This window comes from Chiloscyllium punctatum, chromosome 29 (genome assembly GCF_047496795.1).
Source record: "Chiloscyllium punctatum isolate Juve2018m chromosome 29, sChiPun1.3, whole genome shotgun sequence".
Lineage (NCBI taxonomy): Eukaryota > Metazoa > Chordata > Chondrichthyes > Orectolobiformes > Hemiscylliidae > Chiloscyllium > Chiloscyllium punctatum.
The window spans coordinates 57,822,759-57,848,664 of NC_092767.1; the positions used below are offsets into that span (position 1 = coordinate 57,822,759).

General features: G+C 42.2%; 1 protein-coding gene across 3 annotated transcripts in view; it reads right to left on the reverse strand.

Annotated features, from left to right (window-relative positions):
* The window catches only part of LOC140454430 (complement C1s subcomponent-like), a 37,580-nt gene extending 12,099 nt beyond the window's left edge, over positions 1-25,481 (reverse strand). Inside the window, exons 1-8 of one of the 3 annotated variants that reach the window (XM_072549153.1) lie at positions 25,386-25,481; positions 23,793-24,009; positions 22,046-22,220; positions 18,022-18,138; positions 16,296-16,492; positions 8,468-8,615; positions 6,237-6,373; positions 288-375 (exon numbers count right to left, since the gene is read on the reverse strand). In XM_072549153.1, coding sequence (XP_072405254.1) covers positions 288-375; positions 6,237-6,373; positions 8,468-8,615; positions 16,296-16,492; positions 18,022-18,138; positions 22,046-22,220; positions 23,793-24,009; positions 25,386-25,402 — 1,096 coding nt within the window. In that variant the 5' untranslated portion in view covers positions 25,403-25,481. The remainder of the gene's footprint in view (positions 1-287; positions 376-6,236; positions 6,374-8,467; positions 8,616-16,295; positions 16,493-18,021; positions 18,139-22,045; positions 22,221-23,792; positions 24,010-25,385) is intronic. The other 2 variants (XM_072549151.1, XM_072549152.1) reach the window with 2 other exon arrangements.
* Positions 25,482-25,906: the final 425 nt, after the last annotated feature.

Here is a 25,906-nt window from a genome sequence, read left to right on the forward strand (position 1 = left end):
CCCGAAATGTTGATTTTTACTGCTCCTCGGATGCTGCCTGAACTGCTGTGCTCTTCCAGCACCACTAATCCAGAATCTGGTTTCCAGCATCTGCAGTCATTGTTTTTACCTAGAGAAATTCCGCAGCTTATTAGAATACATTAGGTAAAAACAATGACTGCAGATACTGGAAACCAGATTCTGGATTAGTGGTGCTGGAAGAGCACAGCAGTTCAGGCAGCATCCAAGTAGCTTCGAAATCGACGTTTCGGGCAAAAGCCTAGAATACATTACATAACTTCACTTCCGTCTGCAGAAGTATGAGTCACTGTTCCACGTCCCATTATTCTGGCAATGCAGCATGATGGAATTGATGTGCACTTTTTGCTTTGAATCCTACAGAGAGCATAGTTAATGGAATTGTATTAAAGCAGTACCAAGGAATTGTTTTGCAAGTTCTCAGGAGTCAGTCATCAGCTGTGGCTCCACCAGAGGGAGTCAGAGAGCAGGGTGACTGAACGTGTGACAGACATAGTCAAGCCTTAATAATGGGTACGGAATCATGGGATCAGTCCAGCAGGGAATGGCGGAAAACTTTGAAATATTGTGAAATCGAAAGAGGATATCACAAGCATCAAGAGGTTTATGGAATGGGGGACATGTGGCTGTCGAAATTTAGTGCAGAGAATTGTGAAATGATTTAAAGCAGACTAGTGTTTCGTAATTACAAGTGTCAGATAGTGGACATAGATACCACCATTACGCGTGGGAACACCTCCCACTTTGTACATGGCAGGTACTCATGTGACTCAGCCAACATTGTCTATCTTATACGTTGCAGGCAAGGATGCCCGGAGGCATCGTACATTGGGGAAACCGAGCAAAGGCTATGACAACGGATGAATGGGCACCACACAACAATCAACAGACAGGAGGGTTCCCTCCCAGTTGGGGAACACTTCAGTGGTCCAGGACATTCAGCCTCGGACCTTTGGGTGACCATCCTCCAAGGTGGACTTTGGGACAGGCAGCAGAGGAAAGTGGCCGAGCAGAGGCTGATAGCTAAGTTTGGTACCCATAGGGAGGGCCTAAACCGGGACATTGGGTTCATGTCATATTACAGGTGATCACCATGGCACTACACACACACAGTCTCACATACGCACAGACACAGGTACACACAGACGCGCACACAGACAGCTACACACACCCTTATAGACACACACACTCCCACACTCACACATGCACCCCCTCACAGACTTAAGACACTCTGCATTCACTACACACACACACACACACACACACTTTCTCACACTCACAACCCCCACCCCAGACAGACATACACACACACACACACACACACACAGACAGACAAAGACCCACATGCACACATATATTTTGTGGGGTGAATTTGTACTTGCAGAATTACATTGCACTTTGCTCAAAAACTGCATACATTCATGTAGAACTCTGAGCTCAAAAACTGCATGAATTTATGTAAAACTCTGTTATCTCACTTTTTAGATTAGAATCAATCTAAACATCATGGCATAGACAGAGAACACAGGGGCCAACACCTTCAACATATTGTCTAGCTATCACCATTGTTAACAGCTAACCCGAGAATGCAACTTTTTTAAAAAAAAGGTTTTGTGATTTACACATGAAAGAAGTGAAACTATCACTGTATTCTAACAGATGAAAGGCTTAACAGACAATCAATTTTTCAATGTATAATTTCAGTTACATCACACTGCAAATTTTTGCTATAAATTCTGTGTTACGATCGAGCCCTCCACTATCACCTGATGAAGGAGCGTCACTCTGAAAGCTACTGTGCTTCCAATTAAACCTGTTGGACTATAACCTGGTGTTGTGTGATTTTTAAGTTCATAGTTAAAATACGGAGGGACAGCATAAGGTGGAGAGCAAGTCCAAACTTAAGGGCAGGAGCACAGGAATTTTGGTGTATATGTGCTCAAGTCAATAAATGTGGCAGCTCAAATTGAGACACTGTTTAATTATGTATTCAGAAACTTGAGATTCATAAACAGGGGTCTTGAGTAAGAAAAACAGCAAAGTGATGAAAAAAACTTCTATAAATCAATTATTCAACCTGGACTTGAGTGTTTTGACCGGTTCTGGATGCCACACTTTAGGAAGGACATGAAGGTATTCAAGATGAGTAGAAAATATTTGTCCAATTATTCTTGGAGTGAAGATTAAGAAAAGATTATATTGAGCTGTTCAAAATGTTGATTGGGAGAAGTTGTGTGTTATAGAAGGAGCAGGACCTAGAGGAATCTGGTTTTAAGGTGACTGGCAAAAGAATAACAGCAACATGAGAAAAAAACATATTTCACACAGTGAGTGGTTTGATCTGGCAGTACTTCCTGACAGAATGGTAAAAACAGATTCAACTGAGGCCTTTAAAAGGCAATTAGATAATTATCTAATGAGTAAAAGAAAGTCGGGGCTACACAGGAAAATGTGGCAAGCATAACTACCTGCTTTGCTCTTGCAGAGATTCAGATTGGACTCGATAGACCAATTGCCTGCCTTCTGTTACACAAACCAGTCTATGATTCAGTTAGACTATTAAGTCCATCATGCAATGCGTTGGCTGTTTGATAGAAGTGTCCAATTAATTCCACTTCCCTGCTCTTTTCACATAGCTTTGCACTTACATTAAATACAATTATTTACCCAAGTTAGTTTGAAATACACAAACGTATCTGTGCCAACAGTTGACCTTGAATTCAAAAAGAAAAGCACTTACTGTTTAAAAACATTAGTTACTTATGTCACCCCTTGTTATGTTGCCAATTAGCGTTAGTCTGTCTCTTCAGCCACAAGAAACAATTTCTCCTTTATATACTCTCTTTAAACCCTTCATGATTTGGAAGACATCTGTAATATTTCCTTGCTGCAAAAAGAATAGTTCTAGATATACCAGCCTGTACACATTACTGAAGCCCTTCATCCCTGATGCAATTCTGGTAAATGTCTCTGCAAAGCCTTGACTCCTTCCTAAAGTTTGGAACCCAAAATTAAATACACTTCACCCTGTGAAGGCCCAAATGGCATTTTAAAAAGGTTTAGCATATTTTCCTTGCTTTTGTACACAGTCTCTCAGTTAATAAATTCAAAGATCAGTCTAATTTTTTGACAATGCTTTCAACTTGACCATAGCCTTCTAAGATTTGTGTGTGTATACCCCAAGTCTTTTTTGGTCCTGCTCAGGAGACAGAAAAACAGATATTTTGATTCTAAGATGACTTGTGTTTGGAACTCTGTTGTTAAACTTTCTTGTTTGGAACTCATTTTATCCTGAAAATGTTAATTCAATGTCTCTCACCATAGATGCTGCCAGACCCACTGATTTTCTCCAGTACTTTGATATGAAATAAAGACTAGAAATAAATATCACCCTTCATCCCAGGCCCCCACCCCGGACAATCTAACATACTTTATTATTGGAAAGCAGCAGCAAAATTGCAAAGAGAATGCTTCCACAAAAAGAAACGGGATAAAGACCACTTTCTTCTGTGAACTGAATTGGAGAATAAATACTGGTCAGAACAGAGGGGAAAGGATCGCTGCTCTTCCTTAAAACATTGATCATGGCACCTTTGCATCTTCTGAGAGAACTATAGGACTTCCATTTCATGTCTGAAATACAGTGCAGCACTCAATCAATATTACAGTGATGCTTTGGGTGAACTTCTTTCATTCAAATCTCTTCTTTATGGTCCCATGTAATAATAATACAAGTCAAGTCAGATCCCAGAGTGAACCCCACCTTGATAGTTCATAGGTTAAATTTTTGTGGTAGGTCACCATGGTGGTCAGTCATTGAAACATTTTCATGTAAAGTGACAGATGTTCTTTAACAACAGAACATATGTTCATTATGCAAAATAAAGAGAACCAAATAAAACTGTATGTATACCAAGACAGTTAAATAAAACCTCAATGCCAACTGCAAAGCACATCTCAATGTTTCCTTATATAATCCTTTTATAGACATTCAGTCCCAGGGAAATATCACTCCCATCTCAACTCTTTAGTTTTTACTGACTCTTAGCTGTTTCGTTTCCTTGGACTGCTGAACCAGTTAGATGATTTCTTTCCAAGTCGGATGACATGAACCTTTCTCAATTCTAATAACCTAAACTATTTTGTCAGTTCTAACAACTTGAAGACTTCTATACAAATGCTCGCAAATGAAACTTCACTAAGTAAAACTTGGGCAGCACAATGGCTCAGTGGTTAGCACTGCTACCTCATAGTACTAGGGACCTTGGTTCGATTCTTGCCTCAGGCAAATGTCTACATGAAGTTTGCATGTTCTCCCTGTATCTGTGTGGGTTTCCTCCCAAACTCCAAAGATGTGCAGGTTTGGTGGATTGGCTATGTAAAATCACCGAGGGATATTGTTGCGAAGTTGGTATGATGGAAAGCATTGCATGGTCCCTTTAAATTATGGTGTTCTTTTCAGTGTTTAGAGGTTAAGGTGGATGTCTGAACAGCAGTTAATGTCCATGTTTACAGAATGAAACATTTTGTATCAAAAAGTCAAGCTGCATATTTACCAACTCAACAAGTCTTTTCAACTTTATCCAATTAATTTGACCAAGCACTTTGAGATTGAAAGCCAATTAAATTTAAATCTGATGGTGTTGACAACCTTGAACCAATTTGGTTGTAAAGAAATTAACATGTCCGCATAATTGGACAGAGAGGAGAGAGGTAACTGCCATCTCAAAGGCTAAGAAATCTCCACACTCTCAGCAAAAGGCACTATCTATTCATTAAGGTATCATGGCACGTTTAGATAATATTCCAGGCAAACGTATCAGAGAAAATGTCTGAGAAGCATTTCAGCCAGAGGAAGACGACAGGAGAACATACAGAAAGTTCAGAAGGGTCCATTCTGTGTGAACTTTGAGAGACTAAGTTTATGGGCGGCACGGTGGCACAGTGGTTAGCACTGCTGCCTCACAGCGCCAGAGACCCGGGTTCAATTCCCGCCTCAGGCGACTGACTGTGTGGAGTTTGCACATTCTCCCCGTGTCTGCGTGGGTTTCCTCCGGGTGCTCCGGTTTCCTCCCACAGTCCAAAGATGTGCAGGTCAGGTGAATTGGCCATGCTAAATTGCCCGTAGTGTTAGGTAAGGGGTAGATGTAGGGGTATGGGTGGGTTGCGCTTCGGTGGGGCGGTGTGGACTTGTTGGGCCGAAGGGCCTGTTTCCACACTGTAAGTAATCTAATCTAATCTAATTTATTGTTTTCTTATTACTTGGATTTAGATAAATGGGACCTATGTTATTGGAACAGCATACTATTACAATCTTGTTTTATTCAGGAATAGGTAGTTGGAGAGGAATTTCTCAGTTTGTTAGTTGTTCTGTTAGTCTGTTCAGTGTTGAAGATATATAAATAAATTGTTACTTGTTAATTATAGAGTGCGTGAAGGATTCCATTTCATTTAGCCACACTTTTATCACAGATTGGGTGCAAGAGGTAGGTTAAACCATTTCTCACACGTTTTTAAAATGAGATTATGAGGCGAGGTGAGTTTCTGTCAGTGGTTTGGGTTTAATTGTCAGACAGGTGTTGATTTCCACTTTGCAGCAATATGCAGGTGGGTTGACCATGGCAAATGCAGGATTATAGAGTAGGGGGTTGGGTCTGGGTGGGGTGCGCTTCGAAGGTGTAGACTTTATGTGGGCTATATGGCATTCCACAATGTAGGGATTCTATTATTCTTCCCTGATGCTACGAAAACACTTCAGATAGGGTGATTGTTCCCTGACCTTGATTCTCCTGCGAAGAGGAAACAGCTTTCTCTTCCAAACTAAACTCCTGATTCTTTGGAACTGAAGTCAAAGCTAAACTAATGGCTTCTGGTTTGTATAAACACAACAGTATAAACAAATCATTCATTGACATAACATGTGTCTTGTCACACAATTGACTGAAACCTGCTTGTGTATAAAGTATTCAGATCACTACTGTATTCCCAAATGACTTTCTGATCTTATATAAAAAAAACCTGAACAGAACTGAAACCACACATCTGCCTCTATTTTAAAATCAAAATCCCAAATGATGATAATATATGTAGTATATAACTTTAACAACACTTCAGAGTAGGAATTGTGCTCCTAATCTCCTGAATCAGCATGAAAGGTTTATGCAATAAACATCAAAACAGGGTTGACCAGAGTTAACAGAGCCCTCAATGTTCATTACTGGTTTAAAGAGAATGCAACTTATGTAGAGCTCAAACCCAACATCACAGCTCAGTTGTACAATGTCCTTATAATCATACTCTGATTTATTCGGCTGAATAACATTATGCTCCAAGATGTAAGTGAGACATTGCTTGGCTGCAGACAAAACACACAGGAAACCATATTAGATTTTAAACAAGCAATACTGTCACAGAGAAATATAGCACAGCAATATGACATTCAACCTATATGTCTTTGGTAAAGTTAAAAATCACACAACACTAGGTTATAGCCCAACAGGTTTAATTGGAAGCATACTAGCTTTTGGAGTGAAGCTTCATCACCTGATGAAGGAGTGTCGCTCTGAAAGCTAGTGTGCTTCCAATTAAACCTCATGGGCTATAACCTGGTGTTGTGTGATTTTTAACTTTGTACACCCCAGTCCAACACCGGCATCTCCAAATCATGTCTTTGGTAACTGTTTGAAAGAGCAATCCAATTATTCCCTGCTTCTATAGGCTTAAAAATAATTTTCCACTTGAAGAATTTATCAGTTCCCTCTTGAAAATTCTTACTAAATCTTTCTCAACTGCACTTTGAAGCAGCATGTTCCAGTTTATAACAACTCACTTCATAAAAAGGATGCATTCTCAGCTACTGCTCTGGTTCATTCATCAATTATTTTGAATTAGTCTCTCATCACGGACCTACATTCTTTGAAACAAGCAGTCCCTACTTTATGAAAGTGTGACATTACATCTCCTCTTTATATTTTAATGAACGTACAAGATCGCCAACGATATAGAAACTGTTTTCACAACTGGACTCTACTAACCACTGGGTCTCCTTCCTGCAGCAGCCATGGGACAGTGGCTACTATTCTCATTCAGAATTCATGATACTGAGGGTTCTAGTCCCATTCTAGAGACAAGCTCACATTCCCAGTGTGGAAATGCTGCAGCATTTGAGGGTCAGGACAGAGGGAGTGTTGCACTGTCAGAAGATCATAAGTTCCTTATTAAAGGAATACTGCACTGACAGAGAATCCATACTGCAGGAGTTGTGGAAATAAAAATCATTTGCAGGATGTGGGCTTTGCTGGTTCAGCCAGCATTTATTGCCCATACCTAATTGGCCAGAGCGGTACTAAAGAATCAACGACAGTGCTGCAGATCATGTAGGACAGCAGTTTCCTTCCTTAAAGGACATGAACGAATCAGATGGTTTTTAGCCAACAATAGTTTCGTCGTGACCGCTCGAGGCTTAAATTGAATTCAAATTCCACCATCTGCCTTTGCAGGAGTTAATCCCAGGTCTCCAGAACATCACTTGAATTTCTGAATGAAAAGTCTAGCATTACTTGGAATCAAAAGTCAAGGCTATCACCTTCCCCAGTACTACACTATTGAATGATCAGTGTTAAAGAAATGCTGCCTTTCCAAAGGACCAGGGAATGCTGCATAGTCAGAAAATCACTACTCAGGGAATGCAGCATGGTCAGACAGTCAGTACTGAGAGAGTGCTGCACTGTCAGAGGCTGAAAGCTGAGAGAGCGATGCATTGTCAGAGAGTCAGTACTGTGAGAGTGCTGCATGTTTGGAGGATCAGTACTGAGGGAAAGTATGGAGACTGTTGTACAGTCAGTACTAAGTGAGTTCTGCATCATCGAACAGCTAGTGCTGATGGAGCGCTGCACTGTTGAAAGGTCAGTACGTTGGGTGCATTGCACTGTTAGATATATCATGTTTCAGAATCAAATTTAAAACGAGTCTCTGTAGCCCAAGTAGAGAACTGTATAAAGGTACTGAAGAAACGATTGAAAATAATTAGCTAGAATGCTACCTGAACTAAAGGATACGCAACAATTAGAAACGAGAGAAAAAAACAAGTTTGGGGTTTTCTTCTCAAGAAGTTTGGGCATGGGGGCTGTGAACGGAATTAAACTTTAAAATCATAAGTTTCAAAAGAGTAGACTTGAGAAAGATGTTTCCACTTTTGGGAGAAACTAAAATTAGGGGACGTCAGCGTTAGACAGTTACTCATAAATATATTCAGAAATGTCATCATCCCGAGAGTGGTGAGAATGCGGAACTCACTACCAATGAGTATAAGGAGAAGGGGAGAGATTGACATGCTGATGGGGTGAGACGTAGAGAGGGTGGGAGAATGGGAGTAGTGAAGCATAACCACAAGCTACATGGCCTCCTGTACAGCAAAGTTCATGTTACTTTGGCAAATTCTACATTTTACCGGTTGATTTGTACATTATTTTCCACCCTTTCTTCTCTCCTTGATCATCGGTGCGGAAAGTTATCTCCACCTCATTTGACAGAAGTTCATGAATAACCGGAGCACTATCTCCACAGAAGGGGCCATATTCCTTTGCTCCGGATGTGATCTGGAATCAGGAAATTTATATTAGTTGCAGAATCATGGAACAATCTAGTACTGAAGGAGGCCAGACAACCAATCAGGATTGAACCGGCTCTCTCAAGGAGCAATCCCATTAATTTCACAAAAACTGTCCTCTCACCTTGCAATGTTTTTTCTCAGTATCTATCCAATTCAATTTTAAACACCACAATTAATTCTGCTTCCACAGGGAGTGCATTCCAAATCCCAGTCAGTTATTGCACAGAGACAAGGCCCATCTTCCTTGGCCTTGTCCCTCAGGCTCCTTTATTTGCATCAAGTTATTGACCATTCATGTCATCCCTACTACCTGCTGTGCAAGTTCATCACTGCCACCCCGATAGCAGTTCACTGACCACTCTAGGAGGAAGTGAAGAAATTTACACCAGTACAAACCCACTCGAGATGAAATTCCCCAAAGCCTTATTCATCATAGCTGGTGACTTCAACTGGGCCAACTGCAAGAGGGTGCTATCGATATATCATCATATCTTCTGTCCCACCCAGGGGCCAAATATCCTACACAGCCATCAAGGATGCCTACTGCTCCATTTCCCATCTGCACTTCGAAAAATCAGATCACAACACTGTGTTCCTCCTCCCAGTTGACCATCAGAAGTAGAAACGTGAGGACCCAGCATAGAAATAGGACAGTACTGGTCTGAGACAGTGGGACTGCTTTGAAACGGTGGACTGATCCATATTTAAGAATTCTGCAGCCAACCCAGACAAGGATGCCACCACCAGCATGGACTTCATTAGCAAATGCATGGATGACTGCGTGCCAAAGAAATCAATCTGTATGTTCCCCAACCTGAAGACATGGATGAACCGGGAAACCCGTTGCCAACTGGAGATCAGGTGTGCGGCGTTCAAATCAGACAACTCAGACCTTTACAGGAAATCCAGATACAACATCTGCAAGGTGATTTGAGATGACAAGAGGTAATACCATACTGAGTTAGAGACCCAAGCCCCGCTGCCTGTGGCAAAGCGGGCATGAAATAGAGTCTGAGAATCATAGAGCTGTACAGCACAGAAACAGACTCTTCGGTCCAACACGTCCCTGCCGACCAAATATCCCAACCTAATCTAGTCTCTTTTGCCAGCACTTGGCCCATATCTCTCTCAACTTTTCCTATTAATATACCCATCCAGATGCCTTTTAAATACTGTAATTGTACCAGTATTCACCACTTCCTCTGGCAGCTCATTCCATACACGCACCACCTTCTGCGTAAGAACCTTGCCCCTTTGGTCACTTTTAATATCTTCCCCCTCTCACCCTAAACCTTTGCCCTTTAGGTCTGGACTCCTTCACCACAGGGAAAAGACTTTGTCTATTTATTCTATCCATGCCCCTCATAATTTTATGAACCTCTCGGATGTCAGCCCTCAACCTTCGACGTTCCAAGGAAAACAGCCCCAGCCTATTCAGCCTCTCACTATAGCTAAAGTCCTCAAACCCTGGTAACATCCTTGTAAATCTTTTCTGAACCCTTTCAACATTCACAACATCATTCTGATAAGAAGAAGACCAGAATTCCATGCAATATTCCAATAGTGGCTGGACCAACGTCCTGTACAGCCACAACATGATGTCCCAACTCCTGTACTCAATGTTCTGACCAATAAAGGAAAACATACCAAGCACCTTCTTTCAAGGAGCTATGAACCTGCACTCCAATGTCTCTTTGTCCAGCAACATGCCCTAGGAACATACCGTTAACTGTGTAAGTCCTGCTAGGATTTGCTTTCCCAAAATGTAACACCTTGCAGTTATCCAAATTAATCTCTATCTGCCACTCCTCAGCCCATTGGCCCATCTGATCAAGATTCTGTTGTAATCTGAGGTAACCTTCTTCGCTGTCCACTAAAACTCCATCTGCAAACTCACTTTGTGGCACTCCACTGGTCACAGGCCTCCAATCTGATAAGAGCCTTCCACCACCACCCTCTGTCTTCTACCTTTGAGCCAGTTCTGTATCCAAATGGCTAATTCTCCCTGTATGCCATGGAATCTAACCTTGCTTACCAGTCTCCCATGGGGAACCTTGTTGAACACCTCACTGAAGTCCATATAGATCACATCCACCACTCTGCCTTCATCTCTTTGTTAATTCTTCAAAAAACTCAATCAAGTTCATGAGACATGATTTCCCACCACAAAGACATCTTGACTATCCCTAATCAGTCCACCCCTTTCCAAATAAGTGTAAATCCTATGCTGCAGAATTCCCTCCTACAACTTGCCCACCATCGACTTCAGGCTCACTGGTCTATAGTTCCCTGGCTTGTCCTTACCTCCTTTCTCAAATAATGGTACAACGTTAGCCACCCTCCGAACTTCTGGAACCTCATCTGTGACTATCGACAATACAAATGTCTTAGCAAAAGGCTCAGCAATTACTTGCCTCACTTCCCACAGAGATCTACATTCCACCTGATAAGGTCCTGGAGATTTATCCACCTTTATAAGTTTAAAGACATCCAGCACTTCCTCCTCTCTAATATGGACATTTTTCAAGATGTCACCATCTATTTCCCAACATTCTATATCTTCCACAGTAAACACTGATGCAAAATACTCGTTTAGTATCTCCCCCATCTCCTGTAGCTCCACATAAAGGCTGACTTGCTGATCTTTGAGTGGCCCTATTCGCTCCGTAGTTACCCCTTTGTCCTTAACGTATTTGTAAAAACCCTTTGGATTCTTCTTAACCGTATTTGCCAAAGCTTTCTCATACCCTTTTTGCCCTCCTGATTTCCCTCTTAAGTATACTCCCCTTATAAGGATTCACTCAATTTCTCTTGTCTATGCCTGACACATGCTTCCTTCTTTTCCTTAACTAAACCCTCAATTTCTCTGGTCATCCAGCATTCCCTACACCTACTAGCCTTTCGTGTCACACTAACAGGAATATACCGTCTCTGGACTCTTGTTGTCTCATCTTTGAAAGCTTCCCATTTTCTAGCCATCCCTTTATCTGTGAACATCTGCACATAATCAGCTTTTGAAAGTTCTTGCCTAATACTGTCAAAGTTAGCCTTCCTCCAGTTTAGAACTTGGAAAGTTAGATCTGGTCTATCCTTTTCCATCACTATTTTAAAACTAGTAAAATTAAGGTCACTGCCCAATGTAATCCCCCGTTGACATTACGGGATAAAAAATTAAGCAGAACAGAATAGTGAAAAAAGAACACAGCCCCCTTCCCATGAGCCAAATGTCGTTTATGCTCAGTTCGAGCAGAGTGTCAATGGAGTGGCGTCATCGGACCCGAGAGCCCTGGATGACTTACTCCCTCGGTCACCACTGCACATGTCAGATTGTCCTTCAAGAGAGTGAAAGTGAGGACTACAGATGCTGGAGATCAGAGTCGAGAGTGGAAAAGCGCAGCAGATCAGGCAGCATCCGTGCAACAGGAGAATCAATGTTTCAGGCATGAGCCCCTCATCAGGAATGAGGCTGTGAGCTGAGGGGGTGGAGAGATAAATGGAGGCAGTGTGGTTCTGGGGGGAAGGTAGCTGTGCGTGCAATAGGTAGATGGAGGTGGGGAGTTGATGGTGATAGGTCAGAGAGGAGGGTGGAGCAGATCGGTGGGAAGGAACATGGACAGGTGGGACAGGTCATGAGGACAGTGGTGAGCTGGAAGGTTGGAACAGCGATGAGGTAGGAGGAAGGGAAATGAGGAAACTGGTGAAGTCCACAGTAATGCCATGTGGTTGGATGTTTCCATTGCACCAACTAACCCCACTGCCACGTGACTGAATACTTCCACTCTGCCATGGACGTGCAGCTCCTGGGCCTCCACCATCACCACGCCATTGCCACCTGACGCCAGGAGGAAGAGCGCCTCATCTTCCGCCTTGGAACCCTCCAACCACATGGCATCAATGTGGACTTCACCAGTTTCCTCATTTCCCCTCCCCCCCATCTTATGCCAACTCCAACCTTCCAACTTGGCACCACCCTCATAACCCATCCTACCTGTCCATCCTCCTTCCCAGTTATTCTGTTCAACCTCCTCTCTGACCTATCACCATCAATCCCCACCTCCATCAAACTATCGCACTTTCAGCTACCTTTCCCCCAGCCCCACCCCCTCCCATTTATCTCTCCAACACATTGGCTCACAAGCTTCATTCCTGATTAAGGGGTCTTACTCAAGGCGTCAATTCTCCTGCTCCTTGGATGCTGCTGACCTTCTTGAGAGTGAATCCATGGAATGTGACTAGCACGGATGAAGTCCCCAGCCATGCACAGATTCTGTACAGACCAGCTGGCAAGAATACTCATTGACATCTTTAACCTCTCCTTGCTAAAATCTGAAGTCCCCACCTGCTTGAGAAAAACCACCATCCTCCCAGTACGAAGGAAATTGCATGCAATGTGCCTCATTGATGACAACCTGGTGGCTCTGACCTCCATAATTATGGAGTGCTTTGAGAGATTAGTCATGGCTCATATGAAATCTAGCCTACCAGCCTGCGTTGATCGCTTGGAATGTGCTGACTGGTACAACAGGTCCACAGTAGGCATCATTTCCCTAGCCCTACACTCATCTCTGGAACATGTGGATGATAAGGATAACTTTGGCAGGCTTCTACTTATCAACTACAGCTCCATCTTAACCCCAACCAATCTAATTTCCAAACTCTGTGACCTGGGATTCTGCACCATCTACTGCAACTGGATCTTCAACTTCCTGACACATAGATTGCAGTCAGTGAAGGTAGAAAACAGCACCTCCTCCACGATAATCGATAATCCTCACCACCAGCGCTCCGCAAGGATGCAATTGCAGCTCCCTGCTGTACTACCTCAACATCACGAGCTGTGTCACCAAACTTTGTCTGAATTCCATCTACACGTTCACTGATGACACTACTGTTTTAGGCCAGATATCAAGCAATAATGACTCAGAATACAGGAAGGAGATAGAATGCTTGGTGCAAAGATAACAATCTCTCCCTCAATGTTGGTGAAAATAAATAGATAAATAAATAAATAAATAAATCGTCTACTTCAGGAAGAAAGGAGGAGGACACACCCCTATCTACATCAACGTAGCTGAGGTGGAGAAGTTTGAGAACGTCAAGTTCTTAGGAGTGACAGCAACTAACAATCTGTTTTAGACCTGCTATGTAGATGTGACGGTCAAGAAGGCACAATGCCTCTTCTTCCTCAGGAGACTACGAAAATTCAGTATGTCCATAAGGGCTCTCACCAACTTTCATGGATGCACCGTGGAGATCTGGATGCATCATGACTTAGTACAGTAAGTGCTCTGCCCAGGATCATAAGAAACGACAGAAAGTTGTAAACACAACGCAGACCATCATGCAAGCCAACATTCCATTTGTGGAAAGCGAATGAACTGCAGATGCTGTAAATCAGAAACCAAAACAGAAGTTGTTGGAAAAGCTCAGCAGGTCTGGCAGCATCTGTGAAACTAAATCAAAATTACTGTTTCACGTCCAGTGACCCTGCTTCAGAAGTGAGGAAGCGTCACTGGACTTGAAATGTTAACTCTGATTCTTCTTCAGAAACTGCCAGACCTGCTGACTTTTTCCAATAATTTTGTTTTTTTTTCATTTATGGATTCCATTTACATGTCTCCTTGCCACAGAAATTCTGCCAATATCATCAAAGATGCCTCCCACCCCGGTAATGCTTTCTTCTAACCTCTTTAGTCAGCCAGAAGATACAGAAGCTTGAACACATGCACCAACAGGTTCAAGTACAGCTTCTTCCCTGCCATTATTAGACCGCTGAATGGACTCTCTAACTGCAATTAACGTTGATCTTGGTTCGCAGACCTCCTGTGCAGTTGTAACCTGAATGCTTTGCTCTGTCTAAGTGCTCTGTGATCTGTATTACCTTATTTGCTACGATATGCCTGTACTGTTTGCTAAACAAGGCTTTTCACCGTAATTAAGTGCATATGACTACAATGAATAAAATCAAATCAAGTAAATCAAATCGAATCAAATCAAATCAAAGCCATTAGAAATTATTTCTTCCTTTGTCTTCTATCTAAACCATTAAGGAGTTTGAACATCTCCATCACATCCCTTCTTGGCTTTCTTTACTTTAAAGGGAACCAACAACAGTTTCTTTAGGTCTCTCCTCAGAACTGTCATTCCAAATCCTGGACCTGCTGACAAAACTAGTTTATGTTAATTTGCCTTCAAACTCTGTCACTTAGAGATAGAGTGATTGAAGGGCTGCTTCATGTCATGTTCTGAGCATCAAGAGAAAGCCAGTCAAGTAGATGTCTTGAAAGGGGCTTAAGAGTCTCCTCCTGTTCCTGTGTAGCAGGCTCAAGAGGGAATGAATGGCCTTTCTCTTGCTGTGTTATAGGTTCAAGGAGCTTAAAATTATCCTCCTCCCATCCATGTTGGTTCAATATTTTTCAGATAGGGCTGAATGGGTCTCTTGTTTTTGTATAACAAGCACCAGAATGGACCTTGTTATGAAGATGTAGGGATACTGTACCTTTAAGAGAATTGAAAAGCGAACAAGGACTTAGAGAAGCACAGAGAGTCTGGAACAAGGTAACAATGTAATATTTGCTAGTTAAGAGCTGTGTTGCCAGGGTACAAAACTAAATTCAACTTTGGCCAAAATCCAATCGAATTTGAAAAAAAAATTATGTTTTGACAACACTAAACCAACAAAATGATCCAATGTTTTGTGTTATGAATAACAGACATTTTGACAAGTCACCCAGTGTCAAAGAGCACTAGCATAAACAACTAGAGAGAGACTGCTTGCAGAGAGATATGCTCTCTTAAAGGTACCTTTATCTGTCAAAGACCTGGGAAGCAGAGTCCCTAAGGAGAAGAAAAAAAGACAGAGGAAAATCTACAGAAGACACTCGGCAAAGCTGACTGGTGCTGAAATGTGATTATATTTTCTTGTAAATTGTATATCAGATTTTTTTATCGGACCAGTATTGTAGAGGGGTAGGTAAAATATAGTTTTGAGAAAGGAGTTGTAAGTAGTTATTAGTTAATTATTCTCTGTTAGACTTTAAAAAATAAAGTTGTTAATTTTTACTTTAAATAGTGACTTTTGAGATAGTTCTTTGCCTCTTGAATTTTAACAGATTATAGCACAGACTGAATCTTTCCAGTGTTGCTGGTTAAAATTAGCAGAGGGGTTTATGCCATGTTGTAACAGCATCTTCATTATTCCAATATATTGTGTATACATGTTATTTGTGTATACATGTTAACAAATACTATTAGAGAATATAGAATGCTCCTCTTGTACTGCCTTAAGGGTCTGTTTCATTAATAGTGTTAATGAGTTAACTGTGAGTGAGTCTCATCAAGAAGATTCACTTGTATTAACAATGAAATTTAGTTTACTGTACAACAGCACAAGTTACATGAGAAGCTGGATATAATTACTCAGATAATCAGGAGCTGGGGAAGGTGCATCTGATCCCATCAGGATCTTGAGTTAGAGTTTGGGTGCACCACAATGCCGCCTCCAAAATTAACCTTTCAAAACCATTACTGAATACAGTTCAAGAGACTGAATGGCCTTCCTCCTTTTGCAGTGAAACAAGATCGAGAGACTGAACAGGCCCAGTTCTGACTTTAGGAACTTGCTGTAGGGATTAAGGGACTTGCCATTTATAAAAGATAGCCATACCTTTAGGATATCGGACAAACAACCAGTTGAAGGATCCCCTTCCACCTCGAAGTCCTCTGCGAATTGCAGGATCACCTCAAATCCTGGGTCGATCTGGACTCTGTAATGGCACTCGGAATTCTCTGCATAAGCTTCAGGATAATTTGGGCTGGTGATGATACCCTTGAATTTTGTGAACACTTCCCCACTGCAGTTCACTATTGTTGGAAAAGCACAGGATGGATATCAGACTGATAGAATAACAACTGTAATCAGTGTTAATTCAAAAGGAGTGCTACTTTAGATCGGATTGCATTTCTGTTACGTGTTCTTTTACTCTGTCAGATTGGTGTATATATCCTACATGGGGCATTTTATACCGTAAATCTCTATTGGTATTCAGCAGATGTATTTCAGGAGGTTACTTGAAATGTCAAAGGATATTGTCTTATATCCCAATGGGGAGAAAGTAAGGACTGCAGATGCTGGAGATCAGAGCTGAAAATGTGTTGCTGGAAAAGCGCAGCAGGTCAGGCAGCATCCAAGGAGCAGGAGAATCGATGTTTCAGGCATGAGCCCTTCTGGAAGAGAGCTTCTTCAAGGAAGGCATCCTTGCAAGAGGATTCGCAGTAGGTTAAAATCTTCGAGGAGAAAGTGAGGACTGCAGATGCTGGAGATTAGAGCTGAAAATGTGTTGCTGGAAAAGTGGAGCAGGTCAGGCAGCACCCAGAAGGGCTCATGCCCGAAACGTCGATTCTCCTGCTCCTTGGATGCTGCCTGACCTGCTGCGCTTTTCCAGCAACACATTTTCAGCTTATATCCCTATTAGCCATTTAGAGAGTATTGTCATTAAACATTTGTCTCTGATGGAAAATCAAGGGTGATGTAACATTGGAACTTTCTTCAATGGGATAGTAATCAGGTCTAGGCATCAGTTTCACCTATTCTTAAAAATAAGAATTGCTGAGGATTGACTCAGGAAGATACTGTCACCCATCCTCAGGAAGTCCAAAGGCTCTTTATTTCTCATAAATGACATAGTTGTTCTCCCCGCTGCGCTGGGCCAATATTAAATCCTTTAAAAACTCAATCAAAATAGAAATTGAGCTCCTGGTTTTTCACATAGGTTCTTGATGTGACTGATTTGGCAGTCCAGTTATCTTGCATTACAGAAGGGAACACGACTCGATCACATTTAGAAGCACTTCTGACAGTTCAGCACTGCATTGGAGTTCCCTGCCTAAATTGTTGGGCTTCAGTTTCTGGAGTAGGATCTAACTCACAACTAACTTGAGCTCAGAAAAGTGTGCACCTTTCCACAAACCAAGGCTGACATTCAGATGAAAATTGCTTTTTTCAAAAGCAGTGAAATGTTGACATCAAGAAAAGCAAGGAAGCAACCAAAAAGAAACTGACATTGCAAAGTTGTAGATGAAGGGTTGAGGCTTTAGCTGATTGGCTCATTTAGTGCACTGGGATGGAGACAGTGAATCAAAATGGATCCTTTCCTTTAATGTGAGTCACCATCGCCAGGCACTCATGATGTCTGATGTTTGTTCACAATACTGCCGTAATGTTGCTCTGGTAGGGACTGAATTAGGAATCTCAAATAGAGGTGACCTTTTATTTAATCATTCAAAGGATGTGGGCATTGGTGGATAGGATCCATTCCATACTCTAATTCCAACTTTATGGTGGTATAACACAATGAAATATTTAAGTGAAAGACAGAAATTTATTATACTACCGCAGGTTCTTTGGTTTTCTTGCAAGAAGTAGCCTGGGCGGCAGGAGCAATTAAATCCTCCAATATAGTTGTTGCAATAATGGTTGCAAGGATTCTCTTCCTTACATTCATCGACATCTACAATGAGATAGAGACAGGTATACGTCACTTGTCAGTTTTATGGTTTCTCTCCTTGAGCTTTGGGCAGATGCAGAGCAAAATTGCCAGGGACAGTTGGGTGGGACAGGGAAGAGGAAAGACACAGAGTCAAGAATTGAAATATAGGCTTTTGTCAAGGGAACAATAACTGGGAGTTGGGCAATTTCCCAACTCTCAAACCCATTTCTATACAGAGGATTAGCCCTCTCCTTGGTATTCTTATTCTTGGGAGTTATGGTTGGTTGGACACTGTCACACATCTGCAGCAGTGCAGTAAATTATGCCAGCAGCTGAGTTTGGGCTGATAACTCGACACCCAGACTGGAATGAGCACGTTGCCATAACAGGAAATACTAGACAGTCTAAGCCTGTAACCTCTGGATGAAAACTGAAAGACCTGCAGATGCTGAAAATCAGAAAAAAAACAAAAATTGCTGGAAAAGCTCTGCAGATCTAGCAGCATCTGTGGAGAGAAATTATAGTTAATGTTTCAGGTCCGGTGACCTTTCCTCAGAGCTCCATTTGACCCATCCTGCTCTGAGATGGGGGCATCAAGTTAAGTTTAATTTGTGCCGGGGGAAGAAGATGTTGGGCACTGCCAGGGTACCCACTGCTCAGAATGTCAATGATGCTGAAATTCCCATCCCAAATGCACAAGGCAGTGGAAGGGACACATGCCAGAATGGTGGTGGTGATGATGGTGTTGGTGTACAAGGCACTATTGACAGCTGGCACAGATACTGATGTGTTGGTGAAGTTGAAAATTTGATTGGGCAGAGTTTGACAATTATAGTCAAGAATACTGGCCTCAGACCACACATGGTCTCACAGCATGCCAAGATGAGACCATTTTGATGTGAGCAGCCATGATGTCTGATCTTTGTTCACAGTACTGCCGTGATGTTGCTTGGGCAGGGACTGAATTAGGAATCACAAATAGGTGTGAAAATCTTTTAATTAATCATTGAAAGGACGTGGGCATTGCTGGATAGGTCAGCATCAATTGTGCTGGAGAAAGGTGGTGAGGTGCCCTCTCGTGCTGTTACATTCCAGGTCGTGTTAGGACACAGTGCTCTTAGGAAGTACGTTCCAGGATTTTCGCCCAGTGACATTGAAGGAATGGTTCCAAATCAGGATATTATGTTGCAGAAAGGAGAATGTTGAGGACAGAGTGACAACCTTTGATATCAAGGCTGCATTCAACTAAGTGTAACATCAAGGAACCTCAGCAGAACAGGAATCAATGGGTATCAGAGGGCAAACACATAGCTGGCACATAGGAAGATGGTTGTGGTTGTTGGAGGTCATCATCTCAACTCCAGAACATCTCCGTAGGAGTTAGGATAGAGTCCTAGGCTCAACCATTTTCAACAGTTTCACCAATAATTCTGTCCAACATAAGGTCAGAAGTGGGGATTTTCAACAATGGATGCACAATTTCTAGCACCATTCGTTACTATGTCAATAGTGAATGTAGTCCTTACTCAAATGCAACAAGCTCTAGGCAATCTCCAGACTTGGGCTGAGAAGTGGCACATAACATCCAGGCCACAAAAATGCCAAGCAATTGCCATCTCTAACAAGAGAAAATCTAATCACTAGCACTTGACATCTAATGATGTGACCATTGGCCAAAAACTCAACCGGACCCACCACAGTGGCCATGAGATCAGGTCAGAGGCTAGAAATACTGTAGTGAGTAACTCAACTCCTGACTCCCCAGAGTGTCCACCAACTATAAGGCACAGACAGGGGTGTGATAGAATACTCCCCACTTGCCTGGATGGGTGCACCACCAACAAAACTCAAGAAGCTTAATCCATCCAGGCTAAAGCAGACCGCTTGATTGGCATTACATTCACAAGCATTCACTCCCTCCACCAGCGCCACTCAATAATAGCAGTTTATACTGTCAACAAGATGCATTGCAGAAATTCATCAAAGATCTTCAGACAGCATCTTCCAAATGCAAGACCACTTCCATTTAAAAGGACATGGGCAGCAGTTTAAGGGGAACACCACCACCTGCAAGTTCCCCTCCAAGCTACTCACCATCCTGACTTGGAAATGTATCTTTGTTCCCTCAGTGTCACTGGGTCAAAATCCTGGAATTCACTCCCTAAAGGCTTTATGTGCCAATATGCAATATGTCTACTGCAGAGGTTCAAAAATTCAGCTCACCACCACCTTTGCAAGGGCAAACAGGGATGGGCAATAAATTGGTGGCCAACCAGCAATGTCCAGGTCCCATGAGTGAATTAAAAAAAAGCTTACAGAAGTGGTGTTCAACAGCATTGGCTGCTCACGTTCGAGGTGGGAGATGTTTCACATTTGAAAGGTGATGTTCAAGGCCCCTTGATGAATTATTGCAGATCATCTTGTCGATGGTGTACCATGTTGACATTGGATAAACACCTAAATATTTAAGATGGTGGATATCGTGTCTATAAAATGGGCTTCTTTTGTCCTGGTTAATATCAAGATCCGTGCACATTGTTGGAGCTGCACTCATCCAGGCAAGTGAGGCCTATTCTGTCACATTCCTGACTTGTGCTTTGTGCTGAGTGGAGAAGGTTCGGGTTGTCAGGATGTGAGTTACTCACTGCAGGCTTCCAAACTCTTGCATCGACTGCATTTATATGCCAAGTCCAGTTCAGGCTGTAGTCAATGGGTATCCTGAGGATGGTGACAGTGGTAATGGTCATGTCACGGAATGTCAAGCGAGATTGGTTAAATTCTTTCTTGTTGGAGATGGACATTAACTTGGTATGAGTTTACTTGGCACTTGTCAGCTCAAACCTGCATGTTGTTCAGGTCTTGATGCATTTTTTATTTAAATTCAATCTTTGGATGAGTGTATAACTCGTGGCATCTGCATTTATTATCCTTGGGAAGGTAGTGGTAAGCTGCCTTCTTGAACAGCTGAAATCCATGTGTTATAGATAGACCAAATTGCCATTGGGAAGAGAATTTCAAAACTGTGGGATGACTGAACGTTTATGGATGTGCTATCAATCAAAAGGCTGCTTTATACTGGATTATGTCAAGGTTCTTGAGTGTTGTTGGATCTGCACTCATGCAGGCCAGTGGAGAGCGAACATCCCCACTTCTGACCCGATAATAGAAAGAATGTGATGATGAAAGAGCTGGAGGTAATTGGGCCGAGAGCACTATATGGTGTAACTCCTTCAGAGATCTCCTTGAGTCAAGATGACCAACAACCACAACCATCGTCCTATCTGCCAGATTGACTCCAACCAGTGGACAGTTTCCACCCTGATTCTACTGATGCCAGGTTTGCTCACGTTATTAAATGTGGCATTGATGTCAGAGGCTCTTACTTTGAGGTCCCCAGATTAGTATCTGGGTGTCTGGATTAATAGTCTAGTGTTAATATTACTGGACATAGTGACAAATGGACACATAGAAACACGAATGCACACAGATACAGATACAGATATGTACTCAGAAAAATGCAAAATGGAGGTTTCCAACAAAAACACATTCACTGTCACACGCACAATTAAACAATATAGACACATAAACACATAAATACCCCCATCTGCATTCTCACACACATACAGACTCATTCACAGACTGGGATATATGAAGAGATTTACACGCATACACAAACTTCATATGACCATAGACACACATGCACACAGTCTCACACACACTCATACACACAAGTTCAATAGCATAGAAATGCTCAGAAGCGCAGACACAAGACATACATCCTGCTTTAATGCACGGGGAAAGAGGAATAGAAGGATGGCATGAAATGAAGAGAAAGGAGGAGGGATCATGTTAAAACACACATCAGCACAAATTAAAAGCCCAAATAACCTTATGCTATTCTGTATGTGAATTTCTAGTAACTTCATACCAACTGCTGCATAATGGGCAACAAATCCAGTATGACGTTCTTCATTGGAGAAATTTGATTTAAAAGTGACTTTCATCCAATTTCCTGTGGTGTGGTATTCTTGGGGGACTTGGAAATCTACCTCCTCTTTGCTATTGCCACAAATTGGAGAATGAGTAGCTTCATCACAAAAGATCTGGGAAAATGAAATGACACAATAATATTAGTTTCATAGTTTCAACTGTGAGACCCTCAAATAGAGACCTACAATCAATGGAAATAGTTACATTGAAAAATTTGGAGATTGAGGGATAGACTGCAAGGCTAATGGAAACATACGTAAGATCAATGTAAAAATATAAAAACAGCTAGACAATATATGATGGCTGTGAAGAAACATAAAGATAGACAATTAAATTGATGGACAGATAAAAACACATTCTAGATACATTAGACAGATGATGGAGATAGTTGATGGATAGGCAGGCAGACAGATAAATCAAATAGGTTTAAATGGAAAATAATATTCAAAAGGCTGAGTTAAAGCACTTCATATAAAAGCATGCATCATTCACAAAAGAAGTTCATGATTTGAATGTGCAAACTGAGGTAAATGGATATGATTAAATTGCCGTAATAGAGACTTGGCACTGAATATACAAGAACATTCTCCATTTAGAGGGCTTGGACAAAACAAAAGGAAGTAGAGTATCTCTTAGAGAGTGGTGAATTTGTGAAATTCTTTACCACAGAGGAGTCTTGAGGCTGGACGATAACTTTTATTTAAGGCTGAGATAGACCGATTCCTAACCATTAAGGGAATCATTTGTTATTGTGAGAAAAGTAAATGTTCAATGGACTGAAAGGCCTTCTTCTGCTTCCACTTCTGGTTCTAAAGTGGAATTGGGATGTTGATCAGCAATAATCTGGAGTGGGTAGGGCAGGCTCAATGGCTGAATGGCCTACTCCAGTTCCCATGTTCTTAAAGTAATAGAGATGTATGTTACAAAAACAAAGAGATCATTACCAAGAATTTAGACTTGTAGCAGTAATAAATATAAGGATAGGCAAGCAAGTTATCTTATTGTTAGGAGGAAAAACTGGCAACTGAATTCATGTTCATCACTTCAACTCGGACTGTATTAACAATTTGGCAATTTGTGCTCTCTATGGACAAGCTTGGGCCGAGTCCTGGAGTGGGAAAGAGAGCGAGTGCAGCCAAGTCCCAGAGTGAAGAGCAGAGAGAGTGTGAGCCGAGTATCGTAACAGGGAGCAGAGAGAGTGTGAGCTGAGTACCGGAGCGGGAAGCAGAGAAAGTGTAGACTGAGTCCTGGAGCAGGGAACAGAATGAGTGCAGGCTGAGTCCCGGAGTGGGAAGCAGAGTAAGTGGGGGCCAAATCCCAGAGCTGGGAACTGAGCGAGTCATGGTCAAGTCCAGGAGCAGGTAGCAGAGAGAGTCGTGGACTGAGGCCAGCACCTAGAGGCAGCATGGCCTTGTGTTCTGAAGCCCAACGGGCACAGACTTCTGTTGGAAAATGAGTATAACCTGAGTACTGTAAAGACACATTTTATTCTTATTCTGGACTCTTAAACACTGTAATCCGGTATTAGTCTTTTTTCGCTCTTTCAAATGTGCAACAACACTTAAAGTATCTGTAACTAGGTGTTCTGTACATAAGATGGCATCAAGGGGTGACATTACAAACATTACACTGCATTGATTCGAGTGCACATGACAATAAAGGCTGCTCTTAGCTAAATGGGTTACCTGCACGTAGTCATAGGCACAGTTGGCTGATGGCTCAATGTTGATGTGGCTGAAGTAGAGTTTGATGCCATAGCCCCTAGGAACTTGGATATCCCAGCTCTGCTGCACATTATCAGGGTAGCCTTGAGGGTAATTGAGAGATGTGAACTGTCCGTGGAAACCATCCAGGGAATTGCTGCAGAAAGCCGGGCGCATGAGAAGGAGCGACACAATTATCCTAAAGAAGCAGAGGAGAAAGAGAGAGAGAGATACACACAAAGTGATTGTACTGAATGTTGAGGACACAAATAGTTTTTCTTGTTGTCTATTAGTTGCTAGTGATTTGATGCTCTATACATATTAAACATTTGTCTCCCTATTTTCCATCCATATGCTCTGTTAGTACTGAGGGTGTGCTGCACTGTGAGTGAGTCAGTATTGACAGAGTGCTGCATTGCTGGAGTTCCCTACGGAGGGAGTGTTGCACTGTCAGTGAGTCAGTGATGAGGGAGTGCTGCACTGTCAGTAGATTAGACTATTTACAATGTGGAAACAGGCCCTTCGGCCCAACAAGTCCACACTGACCCGCCGAAGCGCAACCCAACCATACCCCTACATTTACCACTTCACCTAACACTATGGGTAATTTAGCATGGCCAATTCACCTAATCTGCACATCCTTTGACTGTGGGATGAAACCGGAGCACCCGAAGGAAACCCACGCAGACATGGGGAGAATGTGCAAACTCCACACAGTTAGTCGTCTGAGTTGGGAATTGAACCCAGATCTCTGGCACTGTGAGGCAGCAGTGCTAACCATTGTGCCGCCATGCCACCCAACACTGAGGAAGTGCTGCACTGCCAGTGAGTCAATACTGAGGGAGTGTTGCATTGTTGGAGTGCCCTACTGAGGGAGTGCTGCACTGACAGTGAGTCAGTACTGAGGGAGTGCTACACTGTCAGTGAGCCAGTATTGAGGGAGTGCTGCATTGTTGGAATGCCCTACTGAAGGAGTGCTGCACTGTCAGTGAGTCAGTATTGAGGGAGTGCTGTATTATTGGAGTGCTCGACTGAGGGAGTGCTGCACTGTCAGTGAGTCAGTATTGAAGGAGTGCTGCATGGTCAGAGGGTCAGGACTGAGGGAGTGCTGCACTGTTAGTGAGTCAGTATTGAGGGAGTGCTGTATTATTGGAGTGCCCTACTGAGGGAGTGCTGCACTGTCAGATGTGCAAGCTTTTAGCTGAAGCATTAAACTGACACCAGATCTGTTCTTCATCCAGACATCGAAAAAAATCTCATGACAATATTTGAGGCATAGAAGGGAATACGACACAGTGCCTGAGGCCAATATTTAAAACTCAAGTATGATCTTGGGAAAATACGGATTACCTGGTCAGATTACTAACTGCGGAATCTTGCTATATGCAAATTACCTACCACATTTTCCACATAACAACAATGATTAAACATATTTTAGAAAGTGAATCTGCATAGTCCATTGGTTCAGTTAGGACAATGATAGAAACTCAAACTTTTTAATGCTATCTTTCATCTTTACTTTTGCTCTCTCCCTCTTTCTTTCTTTCTATTTTTCCCTCTTTCATTCTTACTCACCACATTTCCATTGGCATTTTAAAACACACAGTAGTGCAGGTATTTCAGCAAGCGTCTCTCCCTCACAGTGAAACAACATGAATTGATTTGCTTGTGTGGGTTCAAAATGGACTCTTGTTCCCTGGGATCTAAGGTCATTTGGCAGTCTCCTCACGTACTGTGCAGAGACACACATTGGTATCCCACAGCTATTGAACCAAGCTTCACTCATCTGGCCCAGCTCTGAAAGACTGCGACAATATGAACAATTCTGATTGGAGCTTCATCCAAGTTGTGATGGGATAATTAAATCCAAGTTCTAGAAGTGGGCGGCTAGTGTTCTCCAGGTGAATTTAGTGATTCTAAAAATTTTAAATTTCTAAAAATCTAGTGCTTCCAAATAAACCTGTTTGATTATAACCTGTTATTGTGTGTGATTTTTAACTTTTTTTTAGGGCTGACTTAAAGCAGGAGTTTGATTAACAATTAACTGAGTTATCCCCAATCCTGTCATGTCTGTAAACAGAATTCATTTTTGAGGA